General features: G+C 44.4%; 2 protein-coding genes across 2 annotated transcripts in view; one reads left to right on the forward strand and one right to left on the reverse strand.

Annotated features, from left to right (window-relative positions):
* Nucleotides 1-27,213, forward strand: part of LOC120026320 (ras-specific guanine nucleotide-releasing factor RalGPS1-like) — a 202,082-nt gene that overhangs the window by 60,233 nt on the left and 114,636 nt on the right. The gene's annotated exons all lie outside the window — the stretch shown is intronic.
* On the reverse strand, nt 3,983-26,176 carry LOC120026319 (angiopoietin-related protein 2-like). The gene is made up of 5 exons (XM_038971156.1): nt 26,045-26,176; nt 19,396-20,326; nt 10,365-10,558; nt 7,608-7,878; nt 3,983-4,719 (listed from the first exon to the last, which is right to left on the reverse strand). The coding sequence occupies exons 2-5, from the start codon at nt 20,288-20,290 to the stop codon at nt 4,520-4,522; spliced, it is 1,560 nt and encodes a 519-aa protein (XP_038827084.1). The 5' UTR covers nt 20,291-20,326; nt 26,045-26,176; the 3' UTR covers nt 3,983-4,519.

Consider the following 27,213-nt stretch of genomic DNA (forward strand, 5'->3'; position numbering starts at 1 on the left):
GGTTGAGGTCAGGGCTCTGTGCAGGCCAGTCAAGTTCTTCCACACCGATCTCAACAAATCATTTCTGTGTGGACCTAGTCATGCTGAAATGGTGAAGTGCCTTCCCCAAACCTTTTGCCACAAAGTTGGCAGCACAGAATCGTCTAGAATGTCATTGTATGCGGTAGCGTTACGATTCACCTTCACTGGAACTAAGGGGCCTAGCATGAACCATGAAAAACAACCCCAGACCATTTATTCCTTCTCCACCAAACTTTACAGTTGGCGTTATTTATTGGGACAGGTAGTGTTCTCTTGGCATCCGCCAAACCCAGATTCGTACTGCCAGATGGTGAAGTGGGATTCATCACTCCATAGAACGCGTTTCCACTGCTCCAGAGTCCAATGGCGGCAAGCTTTACACCACTCCAGCCGACGCTTGGCATTGCACATGGTGATCTTAGACTTGTGTGCGGCTGCTCAGCCATGGAAACCCATTCCCGATGAACAGTTATTGTGCAGAGTCAGTTTGGAATTCGGGAGTGAGTGTTGCAAACGAGGACAGATGATTTTTACGAGCTTCGTGCTTCAGCACTTGCCGGGTCCCGTTCTGTGAGCTTGTGTGGCCTACCACTTCACGGCTGAGCCGTTGTTGCTCCTAGACGTTTCCACTTCATAATAACAGTTGACCGGGGCAGCTCTAGCAGGGCAGAAATGTAATAAACTGACTTGTTGGAAAGGTGGCATCCTATGACGGTGCCACGATGAAAGTCATTGAGCTCTTCAGTAAGGCTATTCTACTGCCAATGTTTGTCTCTGGAGATTACATGGCTGTGTGCTCGATTTGATACGCCTGTCAGTGGCTGAAATAGCCAAATCCACTCATTTGAATGGGGTGTCCACATACTTTTGTATTATATAGTGTACATTTCCCAAAGCTGATCTGTTCTCCCCATTCAGCGATTTTTGTGCCAGGTCCTCACCCTTTAATGAGTTTAAGGCGTTTATGATACCAGAGCAGACTCATTGGAAACCGTCATAACAGCCAATAACAACAGAGCTTTGACTGGAGCAGTTTGATTGACAGCGAGGTTCAACCAGTCCCCCCGGGTTGCCTGTTTTAAATGGTTGACTGTTTTGGCTCATTTCGGGCACCGTGGCCCTGTTGGCCCCTCCGAGTAGTTCAGAACTCCATAGAAAGTGGCAGAATGGAGACCACCATCACTAAGCCCCTCTCTCTCACACACACATACAGTATGCGTACTCACACTCACACACATATAGTATGCTTACGCACACACACACACACACACACACACACACACATTTCTTTGCACGGCTCCCGCGTGGCGCAGCGGTCTAAGCCACTGCATCTCAGTGTTAGAAGTGTCACTACAGACCCTGGTTCAAGTTCAGGCTGTATCACAACTGGCCGCTATTGGGAGTCCCATTGGCCCAGCGTCATCCGGGTTTGGCCGGTGTATGCCGTCATTGTAAATAAGAATTTGTTCTTAACTGACGTGCCTGGTTAAATAGATATATATTTTTTAAATAAATAAATACCAGAGGCTGGTGAATTTAGTTGTTTAATGGAATGCTTGTATCCTTAGCCTGTTTGTCTGTGTTCATTCTTCATGTTCTCACATTTAATGCTTTGACAAAACCTTTGTGTATCTGACCCAGTATCATTTCATTCACCTCCACAGCTGCCCAAAAGAAAACAACACCAAAGTGGCTGGGCATAGTTGATTATACACTGGGTGGTTCGAGCCCTGAATGCTCTAGTTGATTATACACTGGGTGGTTCGAGCCCTGAATGCTCTAGTTGATTATACACTGGGTGGTTCGAGCCCTGAATGCTCTAGTTGATTATACACTGGGTGGTTCGAGCCCTGAATGCTCTAGTTGATTATACACTGGGTGGTTCGAGCCCTGAATGCTCTAGTTGATTATACACTGGGTGGTTCGAGCCCTGAATGCTCTAGTTGATTATACACTGGGTGGTTCGAGCCCTGAATGCTCTAGTTGATTATACACTGGGTGGTTCGAGCCCTGAATGCTCTAGTTGATTATACACTGGGTGGTTCGAGCCCTGAATGCTCTAGTTGATACACAGCAGATTGATACCTTACAAAAATAACCTTAATGAGGATAACTTATGTACAGAGAGGACTGGATTATTGACGTGACGTTGTGTGAACACTACAGGGAACCTCTTGTCTGACGTTGTGTTGAACACTACAGGGAACTTCTTGTCTGACGTTGTATTGAACACTACAGGGAACCTCTTGTCTGACGTTGTGTTGAACACTACAGGGAACCTCTTGTCTGACGTTGTGTTGAACACTACAGGGAACCTCTTGTCTGACGTTGTGTTGAACACTACAGGGAACCTCTTGTCTGACGTTGTGTTGAACACTACAGGGAACCTCTTGTCTGACATTGTGTTGAACACTACAGGGAACCTCTTGTCTTGACGTTGTGTTGAACACTACAGGGAACCTCTTGTCTGTATTCTGTCAAGGTTGAGAAACTGAAGCGTGAGATTAGGATCTCACCCGAAAGGGATTTATAATAATCGAGTTATACACACTTGGTCTCGTTGTGATGCCAGGTAGACTAGTAGTTAGAGCGTTGGGCCAGTAGGTGTAATATTGATTACTACATTGTTGGGTTTAGAGCTTGCAAGAAAGACATTTCACTGTACTTGTGTATGGGACATTAAAAACGTGAAACTTAATTGCTCCAGGGTCCCAGTCAATAATGGCAGGCCCTGGCTGTGACCCCACTCTCCGAGAGGGTATCAGGGGGGAGTAGGATACGCAAAAAACACATTTCCTTTTCACTCCACACACAGGTTACACACTGTACAGGTTACACATATAACCTATTTGACTTCTGGTTTGGCAAAATACTCAGAGCAAGTGGCCTCATTAGATCGCCCATTTGAATCAATGAAGCTACGACGTTGTTCTTTCTACCATCTTCCATCTTGCCTTAAAGCTCGGACTGCATGAAAGGAGATTATAAGGATTGTGAGAGGTTAACTGGGATGAGTCGGGGGTCGTTTTGGACGGTGGTTAGTTATGTAACTGGTGGGCTGTTTGTTAATTTTTTTAAAAAGTCTGCACTTTTAAAAAGATATGTTCACTGAACATATATTTCGATAGCATACTATCACCATTCAGCTTCAGGTCTTCCCTTGCCCTCGCTGGTAAACAGTAAGTTAGGAGGATCTCTGTGATGCATCCACAGTGTCAGCATACCTCTCGAGGGGGGTCAGATCGATTTGGTTGACCTCATTCTCCCTAATGGTTCATTAGGACACAGCGATGAAGACTCCTTTCCAAGCAACCTCTCCTTTCTCTCCATCCTCTCCATCCTCTCCATCCTCTCCTTCCTCTCCATCCTCTCCATCCTCTCCTTCCTCTCCTTCCTCTCCTTCCTCTCCATCCTCTCCTTCCTCTCCATCCTCTCCATCCTCCCCTTTCTCCTTTTCCTCCCTTTCCTCTCCATCCTCCCCTTCAAACCCCATGACACTCACCCAGCCAGCCACTCTTCCCTTACAGGGAATTCCTCACAGTAGCTGAGCAGAGCAAAAGCTGAAGTTGCCACAAATCTCTGCTCTGCTGTGGAAATGGATGAGCTTCTTTGTTGGCTCAGTTGTTTGGCCAAAATATAGACACTTGAGAGATGCAGCTTTCTAAATAGTTGGGGTCACTTCCTGTACATATTCTTAAAATGTAGGAAAGAAAACAAACGAATACCATTTTTTTTTTCTCCAGTCAGTGTTTTTGGATAGGGTCACCAGATATGAATTCCTGTGTCATGTTTCCTCAATGTAAAAAATAAAATAAAAAAACTTAAAGCATCATTACTAATATTGCATAACAGCCAGATAACAGTAGTGACTCGAAACGGTCAAATATAAACTTTTATGGAGATGTGCTATATGTCTATTTAACAACCACAATAAACATCCCAAAAATATTTCCCCTTTTTTTTTCACAACCAATGACCAAAAAAAAATGTAATACAAACTTCTCTCTTGGTTTCATTTGTCAGTAACTGTAGAACAACACAACAAAAAGCTGCACCATCACTTCTGCATTCATTCAGCATTATGTGCAAAGTCTGTGTCCGAAAGGCACAGGGCCTTTCTTTGTAGTTGCAATTGTTTTGCAAGCTCCTCAGAGGGAACTTGACTACCCTGGTAGTTCACCGAGAAGGTAAACCATGTGGACCTGTGCCTCCAAAGAACGCTAGAGGAATCCTGCAAGAGGGCTTTGAAACCTGTGGGGGGGGAAAAAACATCACCCTGTCCCTGTGAGCCATACACAAGACAACCATTGCACTTTTATGCTATATCTATATATTTATGAATGTAAAGCGATAAAGGAATCAGAAGAAGAAAAAAAAGCCAAGACAGAAGCTGAAATGAATTGCACCTCAGGACAGAGGTCAAGTTGGAGAAAATGCCCGTTACAAAAAGAAAAACAAGGTTTCCTGCAGTTGGTTCTCGCTCTTCGAAACTGTGATCTTAGTGGAAGGTGTTGGGGTTGGGCCGGATCATCATGGACACTTTCTTCAGGGAGTAAGCGCCGCCGCGGAACTCGGCCCAGTAGACGCCGTCCTGGTATCGGCTGCGGTAGTGCCCGCCCCGGTACCACACGCCGTTCAGGTTGGAGTGGGCACAGGCGTTATACCACCAGCCACCCTTCTGGTAATGGGCACAGTTACCTAAAAAACGATGCAGCTGTAGTCAATGCAAAGTAAAGCCAAATGTATGTTTTTAAATGAGTTTAAAAAATATATACATATGATAATTCATCTCCGTATTTTACCTAACCCTTTTCCATTTCTTAAATAGTACAGTGGCTTTATAGCTGAAAAATACAGTATGTATACCTCCATAACCATGCTTTCAAAAGACTTTTACCTGTGCTGCCCAAATACACACAGCTCTGCCCATGAGGTTTGATCAGAAATCGGTACAGTCTGTCCCACTGTGCAAACCCTCGGGTTAATGCTCTTTGGCAAAGTCCCCCCATAGATGGTCTTTTTAAATATTCCTTGTTCGCCTCATTCTCGGCTCTGAGTTGTGCTGCAGCACTATAGCAACCTGGGCCCATATCCACAAAGCATTTCAGAGTAGGAGTGCGGATCTAGGATCAGTCCATATAATCTTATTCATTATGATCTAGGATCAGTCCATATAATCTTATTCATTATGATCTAGGATCAGTCCATATAATCTTATTCATTATGATCTAGGATCAGTCCATATAATCTTATTCATTATGATCTAGGATCAGTCCATATAATCTTTTTCATTATGATCTAGGATCAGTCCATATAATCTTATTCATTATGATCTAGGATCAGTCCATATAATCTTTTTCATTATGATCTAGGATCAGTCCATATAATCTTATTCATTATGATCTAGGATCAGTCCATATAATCTTATTCATTATGATCTAGGATCAGTCCATATAATCTTATTCATTATGATCTAGGATCAGTCCATATAATCTTATTCATTATGATCTAGGATCAGTCCATATAATCTTATTCATTATGATCTAGGATCAGTCCATATAATCTTATTCATTATGATCTAGGATCAGTCCATATAATCTTATTCATTATGATCTAGGATCAGTCTATATAATCTTATTCATTATGATCTAGGATCAGTCCATATAATCTTATTCATTATGATCTAGGATCAGTCCATATAATCTTATTCATTATGATCTAGGATCCCATATAATCTTATCATATAGATCAGTCTATATTCATTATGATCTAGGATCAGTCCATATAATCTTATTCATTATGATCTAGGATCAGTCCATATAATCTTATTCATTATGATCTAGGATCAGTCCATATAATCTTATTCATTATGATCTAGGATCAGTCCATATAATCTTATTCATTATGATCTAGGATCAGTCCATATAATCTTATTCATTATGATCTAGGATCAGTCCATATAATCTTATTCATTAGAAAAGAGGCAAAACTGATCCTAGATCAGCAGTCCTACTCAGGGATTTTTTTTTTGCTACTGTAATTCTTGGGCAGGCCGCCTAAGCTTCCAAACAATGTTCTATATACATTTACGGGATAAAAAAACTAAAAAAAACTTTCATTGTCAATTTAAACGACTAAAACCACATAAGAGACAGATAATAGACGTGTATATATATGTTTTATTAATAATCTTGGAGAACTAACAATCACCAAAACAAAGCTGGACAGTTAGGGAGAATTTAGCAGTATATATTTTGGTATTATGTTTGAGCAAAAGAGCGCAGCATTAGCCATGGCAGAATTTATAGAATTGCGGGACCTTAGCTTTAAAACGGCAACATTTTCTCTCAACCCCATGAAGACATTTTTTAGAATTGCAGGGAATTGGCCTAAAAAAAAGCAAAAATGTCAACACGGCCAAGATGGGGGGAGTCCTAAAATTTTCAAAAAAATTCTGCAGCGCCGACGGGCCAACCGTGCCCCCTGACGTGCCCCCCCTGACACGCACCCTGCCACGCCGACCACCTAAGCCCATTTTTTTACCGAAAAAAAGACCTGCTACTCTGAGATGCTTTGTGAATACGTGGCCTGCTTTTTTGTTCATTGTTTTCTGCAGCAGTGCTAAGCAGGATGTCTGTGGAGAGACTCCAACCATGCAGTGGTCTAAGGCACTGCAGTGCTTAAGGCGTCACTACAGACCCGGGTTCGATCCTGTGCTGTGTCACAGCCGACCGTGACCGGGAGACCCATGAGGCGGCGCACAATTGGCCCAGCGTCGTCTGGGTTAGGGGAAGGTTTGGCCGACCGGGATGTCCTTGTCCCCCAGGCGTACGCACGCTGACACGCTCGCCAGTTGTACGGCGTCTCCTCCGACACATTGGTGCGGCCGGCTTCCGGGTTTAAGCGAGCAGTGTTGTCAAGAAGCAGTGCGGCTTGGCGGGGGCCGTGTTTCGGAGGACTCGTGGCTCTCGACCTTCGCCTCTCCCTAGTCTGTACGGGAGTTGCAGCGATGGGACAAGACTGTAACTACCAATTGGATACCATGTTATTGGGGAGAAAAAAGGGCAAAAAAATTCAATCAATATAAAGAAACGAGGACGGTCTTCCACTCTCTGTTCTTGCTTACAAGAGAAAACGCATCTTGAATAACACCCGTTTCTACATTTAGACTTTGTTTGCAAATGACTCTTTTCAGAGGTCCTAACGCTACCGGTGTGTCCGTGCCTTAAGACCGGCAAAACCTGTCAACGACCTCTTCATGTCTACTTGTGCTGAAATTCACTTGAAATAAGCAAGATATTGTTGAGGAAAATGAGCACGCTATTAATCACCTCTGCCGGAAGACTTCTGAAAGACACTGAGAAATGAACATAGATATTGGGCAGACTTCTGAAGAACAGAGATTAACAGTGATTTTGGATTCGACCACGTCTGACCCAATGAATCAGAAGATGAAAGTGTCCGAGCTGACTAAGTATGACACACACACAAGTCTGCTGTTGGTTATTGTGTATCCATGAATCACTGTCTGGTAGACTATTCCTCTGAGTAATAGCAGCCATCGCCAAAGGGTATATTCCTCTCACCTGTATACACGTCGTGGTCCCTGTCCAGCGTGGTGAACTGCTTGCCGTTGTGCCATGTGAGGGAGTCCCCGGCGTTGCCGTGGTAGCGACCCACTCTTAGTTTGTAGAAGTCTGCCTCTGCCTCAATACGGAAGCTGGCGTATTCCGCAAAGGTCTTGCGACCGGACCAGTCCTCCAGCATCACCAGAAGCTTGTAGTTGCCCTGGTTGGTCAGCCAGTAGATGTTTTCAAGACCCAGCCAGTATTCGCCGTCAATGTTACCAAACCCTTGCTGTGAGAGGGTAGAAGCAGGAGGGAGAGAGGGAGGGAGAGAGGGAGGGAGAGAGGGAGGGAGGGAGGGAGGGAGGGAGGGAGGGGGGGGGGAGATATGTTTTATTGCTGTAGATAAGTCTAAATGTTTCGTGCAAAGGCATTGACATTCACAATACCAATGTCCACCCTCCCAAAAACACACACAATGTAGTCTGCACTTGTATGCAGAGCTCTTAGAAAGCTCCATACAGTAAATGCTTCCAGGACCACACATTTCCCATTCACCGTTTGTCAAAGATGGCAGAAGGGACTAAAGCGCATATGTGCGACACTGGTATAATGTCAGAGAAAGAGTGGTGGCATAATAGCAGGATGTGTTTAAGACGTCCTCTCCTCTAAAGTCGCTGTGCGTCTGTAACTGTGGCTCCCATTTTAAACCACACATGGATTAAATCAGGAGGGAAGCACATTACCCTGCCAACTATGAGCCTGTCATTTGTGATTCGGGGTGTCTTAAGGTGCCTCGTTGCCAGAAGGAAGAGTGGGTGGTGGGGCTTGGAAATGTCTTGTGTTCTTGGACTCAACTTTAAAGGGGAGGTAGGATTTATCCAAATAGGCCAGTCCGACCTCTGTGCTGCAGGATGTGAATCTCTAGCCGCTAAACGTTTGGCTTTGTGCTCTTATGATTACGACATTCTGGTTCAGACCCGTGGCAAATGGAGGAAACCACACTTCATGGCTATTAGGTCATCGAATTGGCTGTACAAAACTTCCCATCGAAACGTAATTTTAGTATCGTATCGTGATATCTTGTGTCGACTGTTTGACAACTTTGTTCTATCGAGATGGTCGAATAATTAATTAAGAAACTCAACAAATGACATTTTGGAACTCTCCGGATTTTATTTTGGGAAGATGATACGGTTGCACAATCAAATGGAAATGTTGGAACTGAGAATAGAGACCCCTCAGAGTGAATCTCCCGGAATTCTGCTTTGATCACATGATCGTCTTGGCATTGGTTTGGTTCTGTTGCTCATGTCCAGTGAAGCTGTTTCTCTTCAATGTGCTTTTCATTTGTCCATGCAAGAGGAGTGTGTGTGTGTGTGTGGACCAATCCAATCAAACCCTGGACTCAAATGACCTTTTGCTGTTTTGAAGAGCAGTGAAGTACTAGCCTATAGTATGATGGGGCTACCTGGCTGATTATAGCCTATAGTATGATGGGGCTCCCTGGCTGATACTAATCTATATGATGAGGCTACCTGGCTGATACTAGCCTATAGTATGATGGGGCTCCCTGGCTGATACTAATCTATATGATGAGGCTACCTGGCTGATACTAGCCTATAGTATGACGGGGCTACCTGGCTGATACTAGCCTATAGTATGACCGGGCTACCTGGCTGATACTAGCCTATAGTATGACTGGGCTACCTGGCTGATACTAGCCTATAGTATGATGGAGCTACCTGGCTGATACTAGCCTATAGTATGACGGGGCTACCTGGCTGATACTAGCCTATAATATGATGGGGCTACCTGGCTGATGCTGGCCTATAGTAAGATGGAGCTACCTGGCTGATGTTGGCCTATAGTATGATGGAGCTACCTGGCTGATACTAGCCTATAGTATGACGGGGCTACCTGGCTGATGCTAGCCTATAGTATGATGGGGCTACCTGGCTGATACTAGCCTATAGTATGACGGGGCTACCTGGCTGATACTAGCCTATAGTATGACGGGGCTACCTGGCTGATGCTAGCCTATAGTATGATGGAGCTACCTGGCTGATACTAGCCTATAATATGATGGGGCTACCTGGCTGATACTAGCCTATAGTATGACGGGGCTACCTGGCTGATACTAGCCTATAGTATGATGGGGCTACCTGGCTGATACTAGCCTATAGTATGATGGGGCTACCTGGCTGATGCTAGCCTATAGTATGATGGAGCTACCTGGCTGATACTAGCCTATAGTATGATGGGGCTACCTGGCTGATACTAGCCTATAGTATGATGGGGCTACCTGGCTGATACTAGCCTATAGTATGATGGGGCTACCTGGCTGATACTAGCCTATAGTATGATGGGGCTACCTGGCTGATACTAGCCTATAGTATGATGGGGCTACCTGGCTGATACTAGCCTATAGTATGATGGGGCTACCTGGCTGATACTAGCCTATAGTATGATGGGGCTTCCTGGCTGATACTAGCCTATAGTATGATGGGACTTCCTGGCGGATATTCATTACAACCTCAATAACAAAGATATGTCTGTGTTAACAGCCGTGGGCACAGCGCAGTGAATGTATTGCTTACTTCCTGTCCTCTCTAAAGGGAAGCAACTCCCCTTGTTGACGTCTCCTAGTGGAGCTGTGTTGTGCTCCTTCAGTATATCGTGATTCAATCCCTCAGAAAGGAAAGTTATTTTCACTGCCTGTTCTATCTGGGCATCAAACCGTGGATCTACTGTTCTACATAAGACAGCCACCTTTACCTTGTAGGTGTCCCAGTTCCTGAAGAAGTTGACGGAGCCGTCCTGGCGCCTCTGGATGACTGTCCAGCCGCCGGGGTCGTGCCTCTGGTCACACCACACCTGCATCAACCGGTTGGCGTTCTCAGGCTTGATCAGGTACATGCCGCTGGTGGCGTGACCCTCCTCTAGAGCAGCAAGGCAGTCCTTGAAAGGCCCTGCAGAAAGAGGTCATAATGTAAGTAGTGTCATGCGAACAAAAGGTTCAAGGGTGAAAGCTTGTGGTTAAACACAGCTGGGGGAAGGTTTTCCATTGGATGATGTGGTCAAGCATGGGTTGGTCCAGGGAGCTATTGTGCTCCCTCAGGGGTTTCCTCCTTTTAGTTTATCAGAACCTTGATTCGAAAGATTGCTGGGAAAAGTTGCCTAGCTTACTCCACTCTCTCAACCCTCCAGCTGAGCTCAATCTCTTCTAATAACCCTGGAAACCTGTTCCCATTTGCTTATTCACTAAGCTGAGTATCTCCATAGTATAGCCTCTTATTCTGTGGTTATACAGTTCTCTTAGAAATCCTGGGACTCGCAAGGTTTTTTTTTTTCTTGCTGGAAAAACTCTGTTTTAAGGCCTAGAATTGACTTTGGCTGCAGTTTGGGAAGGGGGGGGGGGGGGGGGGGGGGATAGCTGCCGGGAGGCTGACACAGGCCAAGAACAACACTGGCATGAGGGCTGCGGAGAGAGGTAGCGCTTTACTGGCATACAGTAGCATGTAGATTATCAGGTACTCTAAAGTTTCTCTCAATAGCACAGCTGTTAATATCATTTCATTGGGCATATGTTCCTTTATCCTGGTGACGCCGATTTACTTTGCCAGAGTGCTGACTAAAGGGGAAACCCTCTAATGTTGAGGTGCACTCGAAACTTCAATGATAAACCATCGTCTCATCATTTCAGGAAGAAATATTTGACCAAACCTGGCAAAGATTTGTCTCCGCATGAGGTAAATGTCAGAGACTTTTACATGAGAAATGTCCAAAATGGCACTGTAGACCACTGCAGTAATTGACATGACCCTGTATTTAGATATTCAGCCTGTTTTCTGGAGGTGTCAGACTGTCACTGTCCCTTCCCACCCGTCTGGGTCTAGCAGTGTTTATGCAAACATTGCTATCCTACGACATCATTTCCTGCTGGCTCTCAATGACCGTTTAAGATTTTTCCGGTTCAACCTGAGTGATAATTGCAGTGCTGTTTTTATTATGACTCCATGTCTAGCAGGATAGCGTGTGTCCAACAACTTTAAGTGTTCAATTCATATTGAAACAGAAGTGCTGGGAATCGCACATAATGGTGTCTGGTCCGTAATCAAAAAATGGATCAGAGAGGAGCATTATCCCCAGCCAAGCTGAGACTTTCTTGGAACTATAAATTGTAATCTGGGCATAGTCACATAGTTGTGAATTTTTATCCCAACTCTAAATGTGTGTCCCCCCCCCCCCCCCCCCCCCCCCACCCCATCTCGTGGGAGCACTGAGAGAACTCCTGTGTTATTTCTAATGATGCCCACACACGACGTGTGGCATGGTGGCAGAGAGCTTAATCACCGTAACCCACACACTCCCTCCACTTAACACTAGAACCGCCATCGGCCAACTGCCACTGACGATTAATTTAGTAAATAATAAAAAATGCCCCTTTAAAAAAAAAAAGCTAAGTCCTGCTCCTTCCCTGACTTTAACTAAATGTTTGTGTTTTACGTTGCTCATTTGTCAGTAAAAAAAAAAATCACAAACAGAATTTGGAGCCTTTTTACCTGGGGTTTTTTCACACTTTTTCCTAACTTAACCCGTTAAGACAATGTGCTGTAGGACGTTGGTACCCAGCCAGGCGCTAATGAGTCTCTCTCTCCTCACTGAATGGGTGATAATTGTGCACATTACTTCACAACTTAATTGAAATTAGGCCCAACTGAATGATATGGAGGGTGAAAAGGTTGATTTAATTTAGAAAGACAATAGTCTAAGGATAAGTTTGTTATCCCTATTTATCAGTGTTGGCGCTCATGTTTATAGCAAATAATTTGACCACGCGCCTTGTGGTTTGATACCGTTCTCTTTTACGTTATACTTTGGAAAAAATAAGCTGTGACGGGACTGTTTGATTTACTATAACTCTATTACTAATCACATTTATTGTAAGGGAAACAAAAACATACATGTTACAGTAGGCCTTTAGAATAATGTGAAACATATCCTTGACTCTATCCAAGTTGATGAGCATTGGGAAGCAAACGATTCCAGTCGGCCTGTGAAGCCGGACCATTGAAACTACACCTAAGCTACACATAATAAGACAAGAATACATTGATAATAGTCTGAATTACAATATTATCAGTTGTACCATTGTGCATCTTGGTATTGACAGATGCAGAGAAAGGAGCATCACTTTATCAAATCCTCCCTCGGCGAGCCATGAAAGTAAAACATTTAGATTTCTATATAGTATCAGAAAGAGCATATTCTGCAGGTTCTATGACACTTTGTCCGAACATTCAAGAGGTGCAGCTGTATTTCCAAATGTAACTTTTTCCAAGAATATCTGCGCTGTTCATGGGTTCAGCACATGACCACTCATGCGGCAGCATTGCTCTGGATTCTAAGAAAATACTATATATATATATATATATATATTTACTTTTACACCTTTTTCTCCCTAATTTCGTGGTATCCAATTGGTAGGTAGTCTCGTCGCTGCAACTCCCGTATGAACTCGGGAGAGGCGAAGGTCGAGAGCCATGCGTCCTCTGAAACATGACCCAACCAAGCCGCACTGCTTCTTGACACAATGCCCACTTAACCCGGAAGCCAGCCACACCAATGTGTCGGAAGAAACACTGTACACCTGGCGACCGTGTCAGCGTGCATGCGCCCGGCCCACCACAGGAGTCGCTAGAGCGCGATGGGAGAAGGACATCCCTGCCGGCCAAACCCTCCCCCAACCCGAACAACGCTGGGCCAATTGTGCGCTGCCACGTGGGTCTCCCGGTCGCGGCCGGCCGCGACAGAGCCTGTCCTCAAACCAGGATCTCTAGTGGCATAGCTAGCAACTGTGATGTAGTGCCTTAGACCACTGCGCCACTCGGGAGGCCCAAGCAAAGACCACTTACCTAATAAATGTTAAATACATTGTGATGGACTTGGAACTAGTGTTTTGTTAGTTACAGCCTAGAGTAACACAAACTAATCAACATTCTATTATGTACTTAGAAATAATAGTTTTTTAGTGTTCTAATGTCACCTACGACCTTTATAAACACAACCAACTGATTATTCTTCCGATAGCATTTATGTGTTTATTAGACTGTTACAATGTTGATGCGTCATTGAATGATCAAAAAACTGTCTCTTAGGCATGCGTTTTGTAGAATTATACAAAACATACCCTTGATTCTATCTAAACAAATAACTTATATATTTCGACATGCAATTCATGCTTTACAATTGTTTATGCACTATTTATCAAGCCTTGGTGCTTATGTTTGCGCACCTTGTGGATTGATATGTTTATTTTACCTTTTTTTAACTAGGCAAGTCAGTTAAGAACAAATTCTTATTTTCAATGACAGCCTAGGAACAGTGGGTTAACTGCCTTGTTCAGGGGCAGAACGACAGATTTTTACCTTGTCAGCTTGGGGATTCGAACTTGCAACCTTTTGGTTACTAGCCCAACGCTCTAACCACTAGGCTACGCTGCCGCCCCACGCTTAGTCTAAAGGGGACGCCCGGCAACGTTCTCAACGTTCTCTAGCAGGTTCTGATAGGCTGAAAGGCCAGGCGCTGCTGGTGTTAAAGGGTGTGGTTTATTTCACACGTTTTGACCAATCAGTGTAAATCATGATGTCACCACTTTTAGACCGGTCTCTCCACTATTTAGGAGGACACGGGGAACATTTAAAAAGGCCTGAGGTAATTCAAGCGGTAGTCAAGCTCTGCGGGAAGCTCACTGTCACCTACTGCCAATGAAAATGGGCCAGACAAATCTAATTTGTCTTCTCTTTCGCTTTCCCCCAGGCCCTTGCGGATACACTCTGGTTCCTAGCATACAGATCTGCTCCTGTATTTACGAGCTGATGCTTCCGCTTTACTTTCTTCTCCTCTCTCTACTGATTTAATGCCCACTGTGGAGAACTCCTGGTCGGACAGAAACTGAAGGCTGTAAGGACTACTGTGTGGGGGGGGGGGGGGGGGGGATATGTCTGCATTTGATATCCCCTAAGCAGTCTCTCGCTCCCAGCTTGTCGTCAGCTCCAGCAGCAACCAGCAGGCTCTTGTTACTGCAGTTAATTCACCTTTTTTCAGTGGCGTACCGCAGTTTTGCAAGGCCCCCCTTTTTAGGAGAAAACCACTAACTTCCTGCAATTCCCCCCAAAATGCCCATAAGGCAATTTTTCTTTATTTCAGTTTTATAGCTAATCTCATGCTATTCTACGAATGTTACCACGAGGCTGAGAGAAAATTTTACATTTTTAAAGCTTTTTTACTGTAATCCTAAACATTTTTGTCATGGTTAATAACGTGTTCATATGCTATCTGGAGAGGGGGGTCTGTGGGGAGAGAGTGGGTCACCAGTGTCTCTTTTCCTATATTAAAACCAGCCCCTATCTAATACTGGTCTGGCTTCTATGAAAACCAGCCCCTATCTAATACTGGTCTGGCTTCTATGAAAACCAGCCCCTATCTAATACTGGTCTGGCTTCTATGAAAACCAGCCCCTATCTAATACTGGTCTGGCTTCTATGAAAACCAGCCCCTATCTAATACTGGTCTGGCTTCTATCATATATGATTAATAGCTGTTCTGTGTTTGCTGTGCAGTTGTTCTCCCCGCACGTATCCCTTCTCCTTCCCTGCTTCTATCCTCGTTTTAATTTCCTTGGTTGGAAAGGTGTTGTCATTTTCATAGACCCGGGGGCTCAAATCCTCCTCACACCTTGTGAATCAGCGGGTTGCTAGATTCTTTCCACAGTGTCTGCCAACCCGCTCCTGAGAAGCTCTCCACTGCCAATTTAATTGAAGTGATAAGCTTTCGTTAACCCCCCCCTCTTCCTGCAGGAGTTAATCTATCATTGTGCAGGGCGGCATCGACATGCCTCTTCAAGAACAAGGGATTCCTTATTAAGATTGACTAATCCAGTCTGTTGACAAATTGTTTCCAATTGTCGTTCATTCCCTCCACCTGAAAATATCATCCTTACGTACTGGGAAACATATTTTCACACCCTACTGGATTTTAAAGATACTCTAAAGTCGTAGAACCAAAAAAAGTGAAGTTGGGCAACATCATTATAGTGGTATCATTTGTAAAGGTACAACAGTGGTAGTAATATAATTAGTTTTGCTATGGATTAAGCAGAGAAGGCAAAACCCACAAACATCTTTAAAATCTCTACAGGGATGACTATGATCCCCCGGGCTCTACTTTCCACAGAGGTGTAAAATATCCCAGAGCCTGACAAATTATACTTTCCACAGAGGTGTAAAATATCCCAGAGCCTGACAAATTATACTTTCCACAGAGGTGTAAAATATCCCAGAGGCTGACAAATTATACTTTCCACAGAGGTGTAAAATATCCCAGAGCCTGACAAATTATACTTTCCACAGAGGTGTAAAATATCCCAGAGCCTGACAAATTATACTTTCCACAGAGGTGTAAAATATCCCAGAGCCTGACAAATTATACTTTCCACAGAGGTGTAAAATATCCCAGAGCCTGACAAATTATACTTTCCACAGAGGTGTAAAATATCCCAGAGCCTGACAAATTATACTTTCCACAGAGGTGTAAAATATCCCAGAGGCTGACAAATTATACTTTCCACAGAGGTGTAAAATATCCCAGAGCCTGACAAATTATACTTTCCACAGAGGTGTAAAATATCCCAGAGCCTGACAAATTATACTTTCCACAGAGGTGTAAAATATCCCAGAGCCTGACAAATTATACTTTCCACAGAGGTGTAAAATATCCCAGAGCCTGACAAATTATACTTTCCACAGAGGTGTAAAATATCCCAGAGGCTGACAAATTATACTTTCCACAGAGGTGTAAAATATCCCAGAGGCTGACAAATTATACTTTCCACAGAGGTGTAAAATATCCCAGAGCCTGACAAATTATACTTTCCACAGAGGTGTAAAATATCCCAGAGCCTGACAAATTATACTTTCCACAGAGGTGTAAAATATCCCAGAGCCTGACAAATTATACTTTCCACAGAGGTGTAAAATATCCCAGAGCCTGACAAATTATACTTTCCACAGAGGTGTAAAATATCCCAGAGCCTGACAAATTATACTTTCCACAGAGGTGTAAAATATCCCAGAGCCTGACAAATTATACTTTCCACAGAGGTGTAAAATATCCCAGAGCCTGACAAATTATACTTTCCACAGAGGTGTAAAATATCCCAGAGCCTGACAAATTATACTTTCCACAGAGGTGTAAAATATCCCAGAGCCTGACAAATTATACTTTCCACAGAGGTGTAAAATATCCCAGAGCCTGACAAATTATACTTTCCACAGAGGTGTAAAATATCCCAGAGCCTGACAAATTATACTTTCCACAGAGGTGTAAAATATCCCAGAGCCTGACAAATTATACTTTGCACAGAGGTGTAAAATATCCCAGAGCCTGACAAATTATACTTTGCACAGAGGTGTAAAATATCCCAGAGCCTGACAAATTATACTTTCCACAGAGGTGTAAAATATCCCAGAGCCTGACAAATTATACTTTCCACAGAGGTGTAAAATATCCCAGAGCCTGACAAATTATACTTTCCACAGAGGTGTAAAATATCCCAGAGCCTGACAAATTATACTTTCCACAGAGGTGTAAAATATCCCAGAGCCTGACAAATTATACTTTCCACAGAGGTGTAAAATATCCCAGAGCCTGACAAATTATACTTTCCACTGAGGCGTTAGATATCCCAGAGCCTGAGAAATTATAGCTAATCCCTGAGATCCCAAGCCCCTGTTTGGTCCCTCATATCCTTTCCAAGATGGCACTAAGAATACCGAGCCTGGCGTTGCCATCGCTCCCTGTCATGTCGAAGATTAAGATTCAAGCCTGGGTCCAAAGATGATCTTCAGAATCTTAATGATTGTATTATTTATTATAATATTAGCCTAATGATTGTATTATTTATTATAATATTAGCCTAATGATTTGTACACTCGTACACAGCTGGGGTACAGTACATTTTGTGACTTGCATTATGAAAGTTGCCTTTTGGAAGAGTAGGGAGAGCTATGTGTAATCTCTAGGAATGTCATTTACTGTTTTGCATGGACAGTACTGAGAAGGTGTTTTAATTTGTGTTAGCAGATTCTATTGAGTGAAGGGTGTTGCTGGAATATGACAGCAATTCTGCTGTAGGTGCCTTTTTTTTCTTCTCCAAAACGATTAGTTTCTTTATCAAACATGTTCTTTTCCTCTCTAAGTACTGTATTAGTTCTGACCTTGCGGCAGACTTGCTCACCTGTTGCATAGCAATGGAACACTCAGCATACTGGTGAATGCCCCACGGCATCTACGTAGTGATGAAAAGCACCATCTAAACACATCTCAGTCCTAAGTGGATGCTGAAAGGTGTGTGTTTGGGTGCTCAAATTTGTTTGTAACCTTTTTTATTTTTTTTAAACAAGGGGCTAAGCCAATTGTTCCCATTTCAGGCGTTGGAGACACTCCGCCCAGTACCTGTCAAACAGAAGCTACCCAGATGATCTGAAGCCATGTGGGAATGCTGCCACCATTTTTTAAATTCAATCATCTGTACAGTGTCTCCTGGTTGTCAAAAAAACTCAGAGTTGATTGAGGCTTTTTGCACTGAGACAATGCTCTGCATGCTCCTAACTCTCAGCAGTCAGCGATTGTGTGTGTGTGGTTCTGCTCTCTGCATCCCCACCATCGGATCCTTCTGTTCACTTTCAAAATATGGTTATCCAGACCTAAGAAAACCATGGTTCAGACGCCGCGATCTTCAGATCCTGGATTGGGATGCGCAGTCACAAGGAAGAGTTTGATATGTTTGCCGGGTTAGGGTAAACTTAGCCATTTTTTGTTTGTTTGCCTGTATTCTTTTCAGAGTAAATCTCAGACTCGTTACTCTTCTCAGCCTAATCCCATTTTAAGTCTGCAGTGTATTGAAACATACGGACTGCTTCGGACAACGCACGGCTCGAGTAAATATTGTTGAGGTGTGTTTAGATGGGCTGCTAGCCAAGACCCTTTCCAGAGTCTCGCTGTGTATGCCCGTCAGCTTTTTTCCCTGTCTTGACGATTTGTGAGGAGTGAAAGTGATTTGTTCTGTGTCACAGCAGAATGGATAAATGTACCTCTCTTTATATGCTCCTGTGACTGAGTAAAGTGTGTTTTCTTTGGAATGTAGGAACTCTTTCGAGCTCTCCGGTTGGAGGGAGACACTTAAGAAAAGCTGTCTAGAACAATTTATGAGCTGTATAATTAATGAAACTATTATTTACATAAATCTGCTGTGAAACCTCATTGAGAGGAGAAGTTTTTACCTTGGAGTGTGTTCACACATTCTCCCTTTCGGATTGACACACAGCTCACATGGACATAGTGTAAGGTTATGGTCACATGGACGTGGTGTAAGGCTATGGTCACATGGAAATAGTGTAAGGTTATGGTCACATGGACGTGGTGTACGGCTATGGTCACATGGGCATAGTGTAAGGCTATGGTCACATGGATGTGGTGTACAGGTCTTGGCAGGAGCTCCCTTTGAAGATTATAACTGAATAAACTTTTCTTGAGTTTACTGACTTCTCTGAGAAGTTGAGTTACTGCTTCTATTTAACCTCATTAATAACACTATAGAGGGAGAGAGAGAAGGGGGGGGGTCAGAAGGGGAATGTACTCACCTGAGGGCTTGTTTGTGGTGGATGGCTGGTAAGTGCCGGGGAAGGTACTCACCTGAGGGCTTGTTTGTTGTGGATGGCTGGTAAGTGCCGGGGAAGGTACTCACCTGAGGGCTTGTTTGTTGTGGATGGCTGGTGAGTGCCACTGGGCATGGTGGGCAGCGGAGGTGGCAAAGCTTTGGAGTTCTGGTCGCTCTGGATTTCATTGGTGATCTGGTTGCTGCGGGTGTATGTGGGCGGATGGTAGGGTTTACTAGCCACTGGTGGCGCTACCGGCCTCTGCTGCGTAGGTTGTTGTGGCACCACGGGGGGCTGAGGGCGAACAGGACGAGACCTTTCTCTCTCTCCCCCGTACGAGTGGCCACCTCGGTGGCAATGCTGCTCCAACTGCACGATGATGGCGCTCTGGTTGCCGGCGAGGGCGGATAAGTGCTGGTACTTGTGCTCCAGGTCACGGTAGCGCGAAGCCAGCCGACCCATCTCAGAGGTGTGGTTGAGCACGCGATTCTCCAGCTGCGACATCTCCAGGGCGTTGTCGCGCTTGCGGATGATCTCGTGTAGCAGCTGCATGTAGAGTTGCGTGACGCGAGCGTTCATGTTGCGGCTCTCCTTGCGCAGGAGCTTGACCTCGTTGACGATGCCGCCGTCCACCTCCACCAGCTGCTGCAGCGACTCCATCTGTCGCCGCTGCTTCTGAAGCTCGCCGTTCAGTAGCTCCAGCTCCTGTTTGTTGACCCGGTTCTCTAGGAGGCTGTCGGGCTCCTTGGAGTTAACGCAGATGGCGCCGGTTTGCTTCTGCTGGGGGACGATAAAGGTGTAGGAGCACTTGTCCACTTGCGAGGAGGCGTCAGCTGACACAGCACGCTTGGTGCGTCCAGCGTAGAGGAACTCCCGCTCCAGAACCTCATCTATGCTCTCCAACTCCTCGGCCTCCGCCTGCAGTGTGGAGCCCGGCCCGCAGACCAGCAGCAGTACCAGAGGAACAACCACAGGGAGAATCATACTGCAGTCTGTGTAGCACTCTTACAAGAATGGTCTCTGTTTTTGGAAAAAATAAGAGAGAGGAGGAGAAAAATTATTAAGTCTGTTCCTCGCCCAACAACATTCATTGACAACAGACATTCAGTGTAGAAATGTATCGTGAAGCAAAAGACAGTCGGCTCTGTAATTGTCCCAGTAAGTACACAGTCAGTTTTGAAACATTTTAACGAAAGCACTCCGTTAAAGCCAAGCCCTGCTCGTAATTTTCATTGGCACCCTCTGCATAGAAACGGTAACCAACACAAGGAGATGTTATTGTTCCACCACTATCGCACATCCCCGGTCAGCTATCTCAGGTGTTCTACCCGGCCTGATGAATCCCATTTTGAACTGAGAAATCTAAACCAGTGGGTTTATTGGAAGATGTTTTGGTTGAGGATGCGCTAATGGAATGTGAGGATTGTGTTCTACCACCTCAAGGTCTGCTTCGCATCAGAGTATAAACACTCGCATGTATTGAAATCCCGTGTCTCCTGGAGCCTCTTATCTACCTCTGGCATCAAAATATCCATTATCACTTGGAGTAATTATCCAAATAGCTCGATATATCCCACAAAGGGTGTATTGAAGGAATGTCTCTATGTTAAGATCAACTACTGGTTGGCATGGAGCCTAGCTACATTCTCTGTTGTTGGGCCAGTAACCGGAAGGTTGCTGGATCGAATCCCCGAGCTGACAAGGGATAAATCTGTCGTTCTGCCCCTGAGCAAGGCAGTTAACCCACTGTTCCCCAGGCGCCGATGACGTGGATGTCGATTAAGGCAGCCCCCCCCGCACCTCTCTGATTGAGGTGTTGTTTTAAATGCAGGAGACACATTTCAGTTGAAGGCATTCAGTTGTACAACTGACTAGGTATCCCCCTTTCCCCATTTTTCTTTTTATATATATATATACAAAAGTATGCGATCACTTTTGGGATGAATTGGAACGCCGACTGCAAGCCAGGCCTAATTGCCCAACATCAGTGCCCGACCTCACTAATGCTCTTCTCGCTGAATGGAAACAAGTCCCCGCAGAAATGTTCCAACATCTAGTGGAAAGCCTTTCCTATAGCAGCAAAGGGGGGACCAACTCCATATTAATGCCCATGATTTTGAAATGAGATGTTCGACGAGCAGGTGTCCACACACTATTGGTCATGTGTTTTTTGGGATAGGTGACTTTCTTTTCCCCCGGGTTAGGGATCACCACATTTTGATTTGAGACTGGATTGGGTAGTTTTGACTCCATTGCTGTTATTTTGCTAGGCATGGTCTCATTCATGAGTTACAGCTTGTACACGTTCTCATATGTACAGGTGATGCTTTTCAGCCTTATTACTGTGGAAATATCCCCCAACACACCGGCACCCATCTGTCCCTGATTGACTTGAACCTCGAATAGCAAGTCATATCAAATGGTTATGTCATTGCTTTTAAGTGTGACCTCACTCTTTTCCATTTTAGCAGACTTTATAGCCTACTGTAGCTGGAATTTCTGTAGGGGCCTTTGGCCAATTAAAAATGTCTATATAAGCTTTGCTTCAATTTAAGTTTGCATTGTTGTGTGACACAATTAGACTTTAATGGAAGCATTTGTTGTTTTATTGCTTTTGACCAATTACAACAGTTGGTTGTGGCCATGGTTACATATCTAGTTTTTGAGTAAAAAAATGGCATTCTAAATTGTGAGTACCTTCCCCTGAGATAATGCAGCGTGTGTGCTCTGCCAGGTATGGTGAGGCCTTACCCTCTTCTGACTCCCCTTCCAGCGGGATAGGAATTACTTGTTCACAATTGTTCTTTTACCTTCTGTATGTGTGGGTCGTTACCTTCTGTATGGGTGGGTCGTTACCTTCTGTATGGGTGGGTCGTTACCTTCTGTATGTGTGGGTCGTTACCTTCTGTATGTGTGGGTTGTTACCTTCTGTATGTGTGGGTCGTTACCTTCTGTATGTGTCGGTCGTTACCTTCTGTATGTGTCGGTCATTATCTTCTGTATGTGTCGGTCATTACCTTCTGTATGTGTCGGTCATTACCTTCTGTATGTGTCGGTCATTACCTTCTGTATGTGTCGGTCATTACCTTCTGTATGTGTCGGTCATTACCTTCTGTATGTGTCTGTCATTACCTTCTGTATGTGTGGGTCATTACCTTCTGTATGTGTCTGTCATTACCTTCTGTGGCGTGGGTCATTATCTTCTGTGGTGTGGGTCATTACCTTCTGTATGTGTCGGTCATTATCTTCTGTATGTGTCGGTCATTATCTTCTGTATGTGTCGGTCATTATCTTCTGTATGTGTCGGTCATTACCTTCTGTATGTGTCGGTCATTACCTTCTGTATGTGTCGGTCATTACCTTCTGTATGTGTCGGTCATTACCTTCTGTATGTGTCTGTCATTACCTTCTGTATGTGTCTGTCATTACCTTCTGTGGTGTGGGTCATTACCTTCTGTATGTGTCTGTCATTACCTTCTGTGGTGTGGGTCATTACCTTCTGTATGTGTGGGTCATTACCTTCTGTGGTGTGGGTCATTACCTTCTGTGGTGTGGGTCATTACCTTCTGTGGTGTGGGTCATTACCTTCTGTGGTGTGGGTCATTACCTTCTGTGGTGTGTCGGTCATTACCTTCTGTGGGTATTTTAAGTAGGCTGCTATCAATTTGTGGCCATCAGAGGGACCCTTGTCTGGCTGCTAGAGGAAATGACTAGAGATCAGATATCACAACGGACACCGTTCAGTCAGGCAAACGTTTAAAGCAAAATAACACGAGTGAAAAATAGCACATGTATGTAAAAACAGTTCACATTTATATGTGGTAGAGTCAGTAAATATTTCACGATGCATTAATCACCATAACATCTGAAATGATCCCCTAAATCACCTTCAGCTTTGAAGTTGTATTGAAATCTAACAAAGCCTTTAACCTCGTTGAGCGTTAAGCGACCTACACCTGTTATGCTCCGTTTTAAAATACCTCCAACTTCAACCCTGTTGTTAACTTCATCAATCTCTATTCTGTTTAACAGGCTATATTTACTCTGCCCTCAACCAAAGATTATCTAATTATATGAAAGATAGCCGAGTGACCGCTCTAACAGTTGAAATGCATGTCCTCGATGAGTGAAGGCGGGTGAGATCAGGTGGAACTATTCTAGCCAATGAGAGAGGGCAGATACACGTGTGAACAGGCACAACTTCGCTGTTTTTTCTCAGTTGACCGAATACACAGTGCATGTCCATCCACTTTATATCAGTGCATTTGTAACAGCCTAAACAATTACATAACTTCTATTCAATCAATTAAGCCTCACGTGATTCAACACTCTCTGATAATCAGTTTTTAATGTATGGAGGTCTATCTCACGCGGACAGATTTTGGGCATAGTAAATCCTCTTCACCTCTTCCTCTCGGCCTCTACCTTGTTAGCAGGTTATATTTATTCTGCCCTCTACCTAACCCTCTAACTTGTCAATGATCACAAGGAGAGCCCCTAAAGTTGTCCGCATGCTTCCCAGAACACTACAGTCCGGTAGCGTTTTTGTGCATATATTATGACATTTTGTGACGTTTCTGGACTTTTTTTTTTTTCTCCGCTGTTCAGGCACACATTTTTTATTTTTTTCCTGGAGGCAAGCCGAAGTTCATAACCGAAGTCTACGCCCCTTCGTCAGTGATTGGTCAACAGTATGGATTCTTCAGTAGTCTTTTTTTGGCATTGAACAAGACTCGTTTTCATGCACATTTCTTAATTTAAAAAAAAATACTGCACCAAACGTTTGATGTAAAATTGCGTGACTAAGAACTCTTCGGCAAAAAACGTCAACATGAATGACAGATTTCTTGAGTTACCTTAGATTAATACGGACTATTTTGAGGAAGTGCATACTGGCTAAGGCATCTCAAAATGGATAAACAATACTATTGCCATTTAAAAACAAAAAATTAAGCAAAGGTCTTTTAAGGGAGTATGCGAGCACACTCGTTCAGTTCGGCTAGCCAGGTTTGACTAGACACCAGCCGAACTGAAGCATGCTGATGCCTAGTCGTTCTTTGACTACCGCCCTCTGACCTCTTCCGCTCGACCCCTCTGTTAAACGTGTTCCAAAACGTCTGTCAGGGTCTCACCCAAACCACACCAGAGCTTTCACATTCATGACTCTGGCACATTTTTACAATGGAAAAACATGGAGTTTTCCCTTAGCAAGATATTATGATGTAGCGGTGAATTAGCCATTTTTCCCATTCTCTGTTTTGTTGGTGCATTTGTGTAAATAAATAAGTTGATGCCTCAGTGTCATGCTCACAACGCTACAGGCTCTTATCTCCTCATACGTTCAACACACACACACACCAATGCAAACCTAGCGACCCCACTTTTATCCAAACAGGACAGTGCTCTGCAGAACCCCTCCACCCATCCCTCTTCATAGTGTCCATTCGAGGCTCTTAGACATGCTCTTATGAGAGCATTGGGGAAACTAATAGCCCACTGCCCAACCCACGTCATAGAAGAAGATCGGAGTATCTGTTATCAGCCAAGACTACTGCCCCGACTCCTTGTTATTAGGGTGCTGTCAACTAGGGTCAGGCCAAACACACACATACACACGATTCTGGAATGAGTGACATGCACTTTCGTCTTTGTTACCCTCTTCTCGTATTTCCCGTCAGAAAGATCCTGTCTGAGCATGGATAAGAAGTGTCATTCAATTCCCCTCAGCTGTTCATATCACTTTTACACAAGCATCACTCCCTCCCACACACACTCAATCAAATGTATTTATAAAGCCCTTTTTACATCAGCCGATGTCACAAAGTGCTATACAGAAACCCAGCCTACCCCCCCCCCCCCCCCCCCCCACACACACACACACACACACACACACACACACACACACACACACACACACACACACACACACACACACACACACACAGCATGGCAAGAAAGGAGCCCCAGAAGCCGGGGATGAGACTCTGGCTCGTCTGCACCACACAAAAAAACAGACGACAGCGTCTCTTCTTCTAAAGCTTGACAGCATCTAACCACAGCTAACCGCCTCTGTTTACCATCGGACTCCTGTCCATCAGAAGAACTGGGTTAAGTGGTAGTTGACTTGATCAGAAGAACTGGGTTAAGTGGTAGTTGACTTGATCAGAAGGACTGGGTTAAGTGGTATTTGACTCGTGGTATGACTAACATATACTTTTTAGTCATGTTCTGTTGGTTTCCGAGCTCTTACCTTGTGACTCCGCCATAATGAGTCAAATGACTGTAATTAAGCTATTCTCCTAGAACTTGAGGAGCAATAGCAACCATGATCGCAGGTAGGATGGATAGCAGATTATACACTGCTATAGTAAATAAAAAATAAAAAATGCTCTGTAATTTGGGACATTTTACGGCTGGTTTGGTAATAATATTCTGATAACACATCGTTTTGATTGTTGCGTTACATCAGAATCATACAATCTATCTGTAGTTTGTCTTAAATCATCACCCCCAAAAATAAATGAAAGCAGAGAATGGTAAAGTAATAAGCAGTGAGAGTACACAGACCCTGATTTAAGGGAGTTAGCGGCACTTCTGAAAAGTTAACACAGCTGTAAGGTACCGAGCCAAATGTAATTACTACTCAAACAAGCGCTCTATAAGTGCAGGCTTTGCCACTGAAAGCTGTTAAAAAAAAAAAGTGTAGCTGCATGCAGAATTAGGGACACCGGTCCTTACCAGATAAATGCGTTGATCTCCACCACACTCTCTCTCGCTCGCTCGCTCTTTCCTCCTTTAAATCCCTTGCCTTCTCGGGAAGGTTTGATTTTAAGGCTCTTCTGTGAATAAAGTCATGACAAAATCCATGGATATTTTTCTCTTGTCCCCCACCCCCCTCCCCCTCTCCTCCTCACAATCTTCTGTCAGAGACGTTTCCCCTGCAGTGGATGTTGTTTTGAAGCCTTCCAATACGTGACGTGCTCATTCACCGGAGAAGCAGCAGGTAGTCGAACTCTTAGAAAAGTTCCTCTTTAGTAACCGTGACCCTAATGAGCACAAAATAAGTGTCCAAACTTTATCAAAGGTTTCCCCCGTTTAGTTAATTCATACGCTACAGATGCAGACTTTGTTACCTTTTTGTTTGGAGTCCATTGATAAAAGCTGAACACCTGAACATGTTTCCTCCAGCTCTGTCATAGTCTTAACACCGACTCTGTCACCTCTACCACAGCAGCCCCTTAGTCTGTTTTTCAACAGAGCCCCCCCTCCTTTTTGGCTTTTGTCTCTCTCTCTCTCTCTCTCTCTCTCTCTCTCTCTCTCTCTCTCTCTCTCTCTCTCTCTCTCTCTCTCTCTCTCTCTCTCTCTGTCTCTGTCTCTGTCTCTCTCTCTCTCTCTCTCTCTCTCTCTCTCTCTCTCTCTCTCTTTTTCTCTTTCTCTTTCTTGTTCTCTCTCTCTCTCTCTCTCTCTCTCTCTCTCTCTCTCTCTCTCTCTCTCTCTCTCTCTCACTCTCACTCTCACTCTCACTCTCTCTCTTACTCTCTTTCTATTAGAGGTAAGGCAGTCTTTTCGTCTCGTAGTAATCAAGTCGTGAGCAGGGACCTCCCCTTTCCCCTCCCCTTAACACAAAGGAGATCATGTTCCATGAGACACAGGGACTCCAGTCCCCCCACCCAAACCCTTGTCCCCTGCAGCCCCCCAGAGCCGTCCCCCATCTCTCCAGCCCTCCTTTTTTCCTACACCCCCCCCCCCCCCCCCCCTCCATCGCGGCTGCTTGGGGAGTCAGCCAGTCACAGCCACCAGCTGCAACTGTTGCAGACTGAGGCCATAGGCTTCAGTGTGTGTTGAGCTCAAGCCTGTTCTTAAAGGAAGGGGGAGAGTGTGACATTAATTTCACCCGTTTAACACGT

The sequence above is a fragment of the Salvelinus namaycush genome, chromosome 31, assembly GCF_016432855.1.
Source record: "Salvelinus namaycush isolate Seneca chromosome 31, SaNama_1.0, whole genome shotgun sequence".
Classification (NCBI taxonomy): Eukaryota; Metazoa; Chordata; class Actinopteri; order Salmoniformes; family Salmonidae; genus Salvelinus; species Salvelinus namaycush.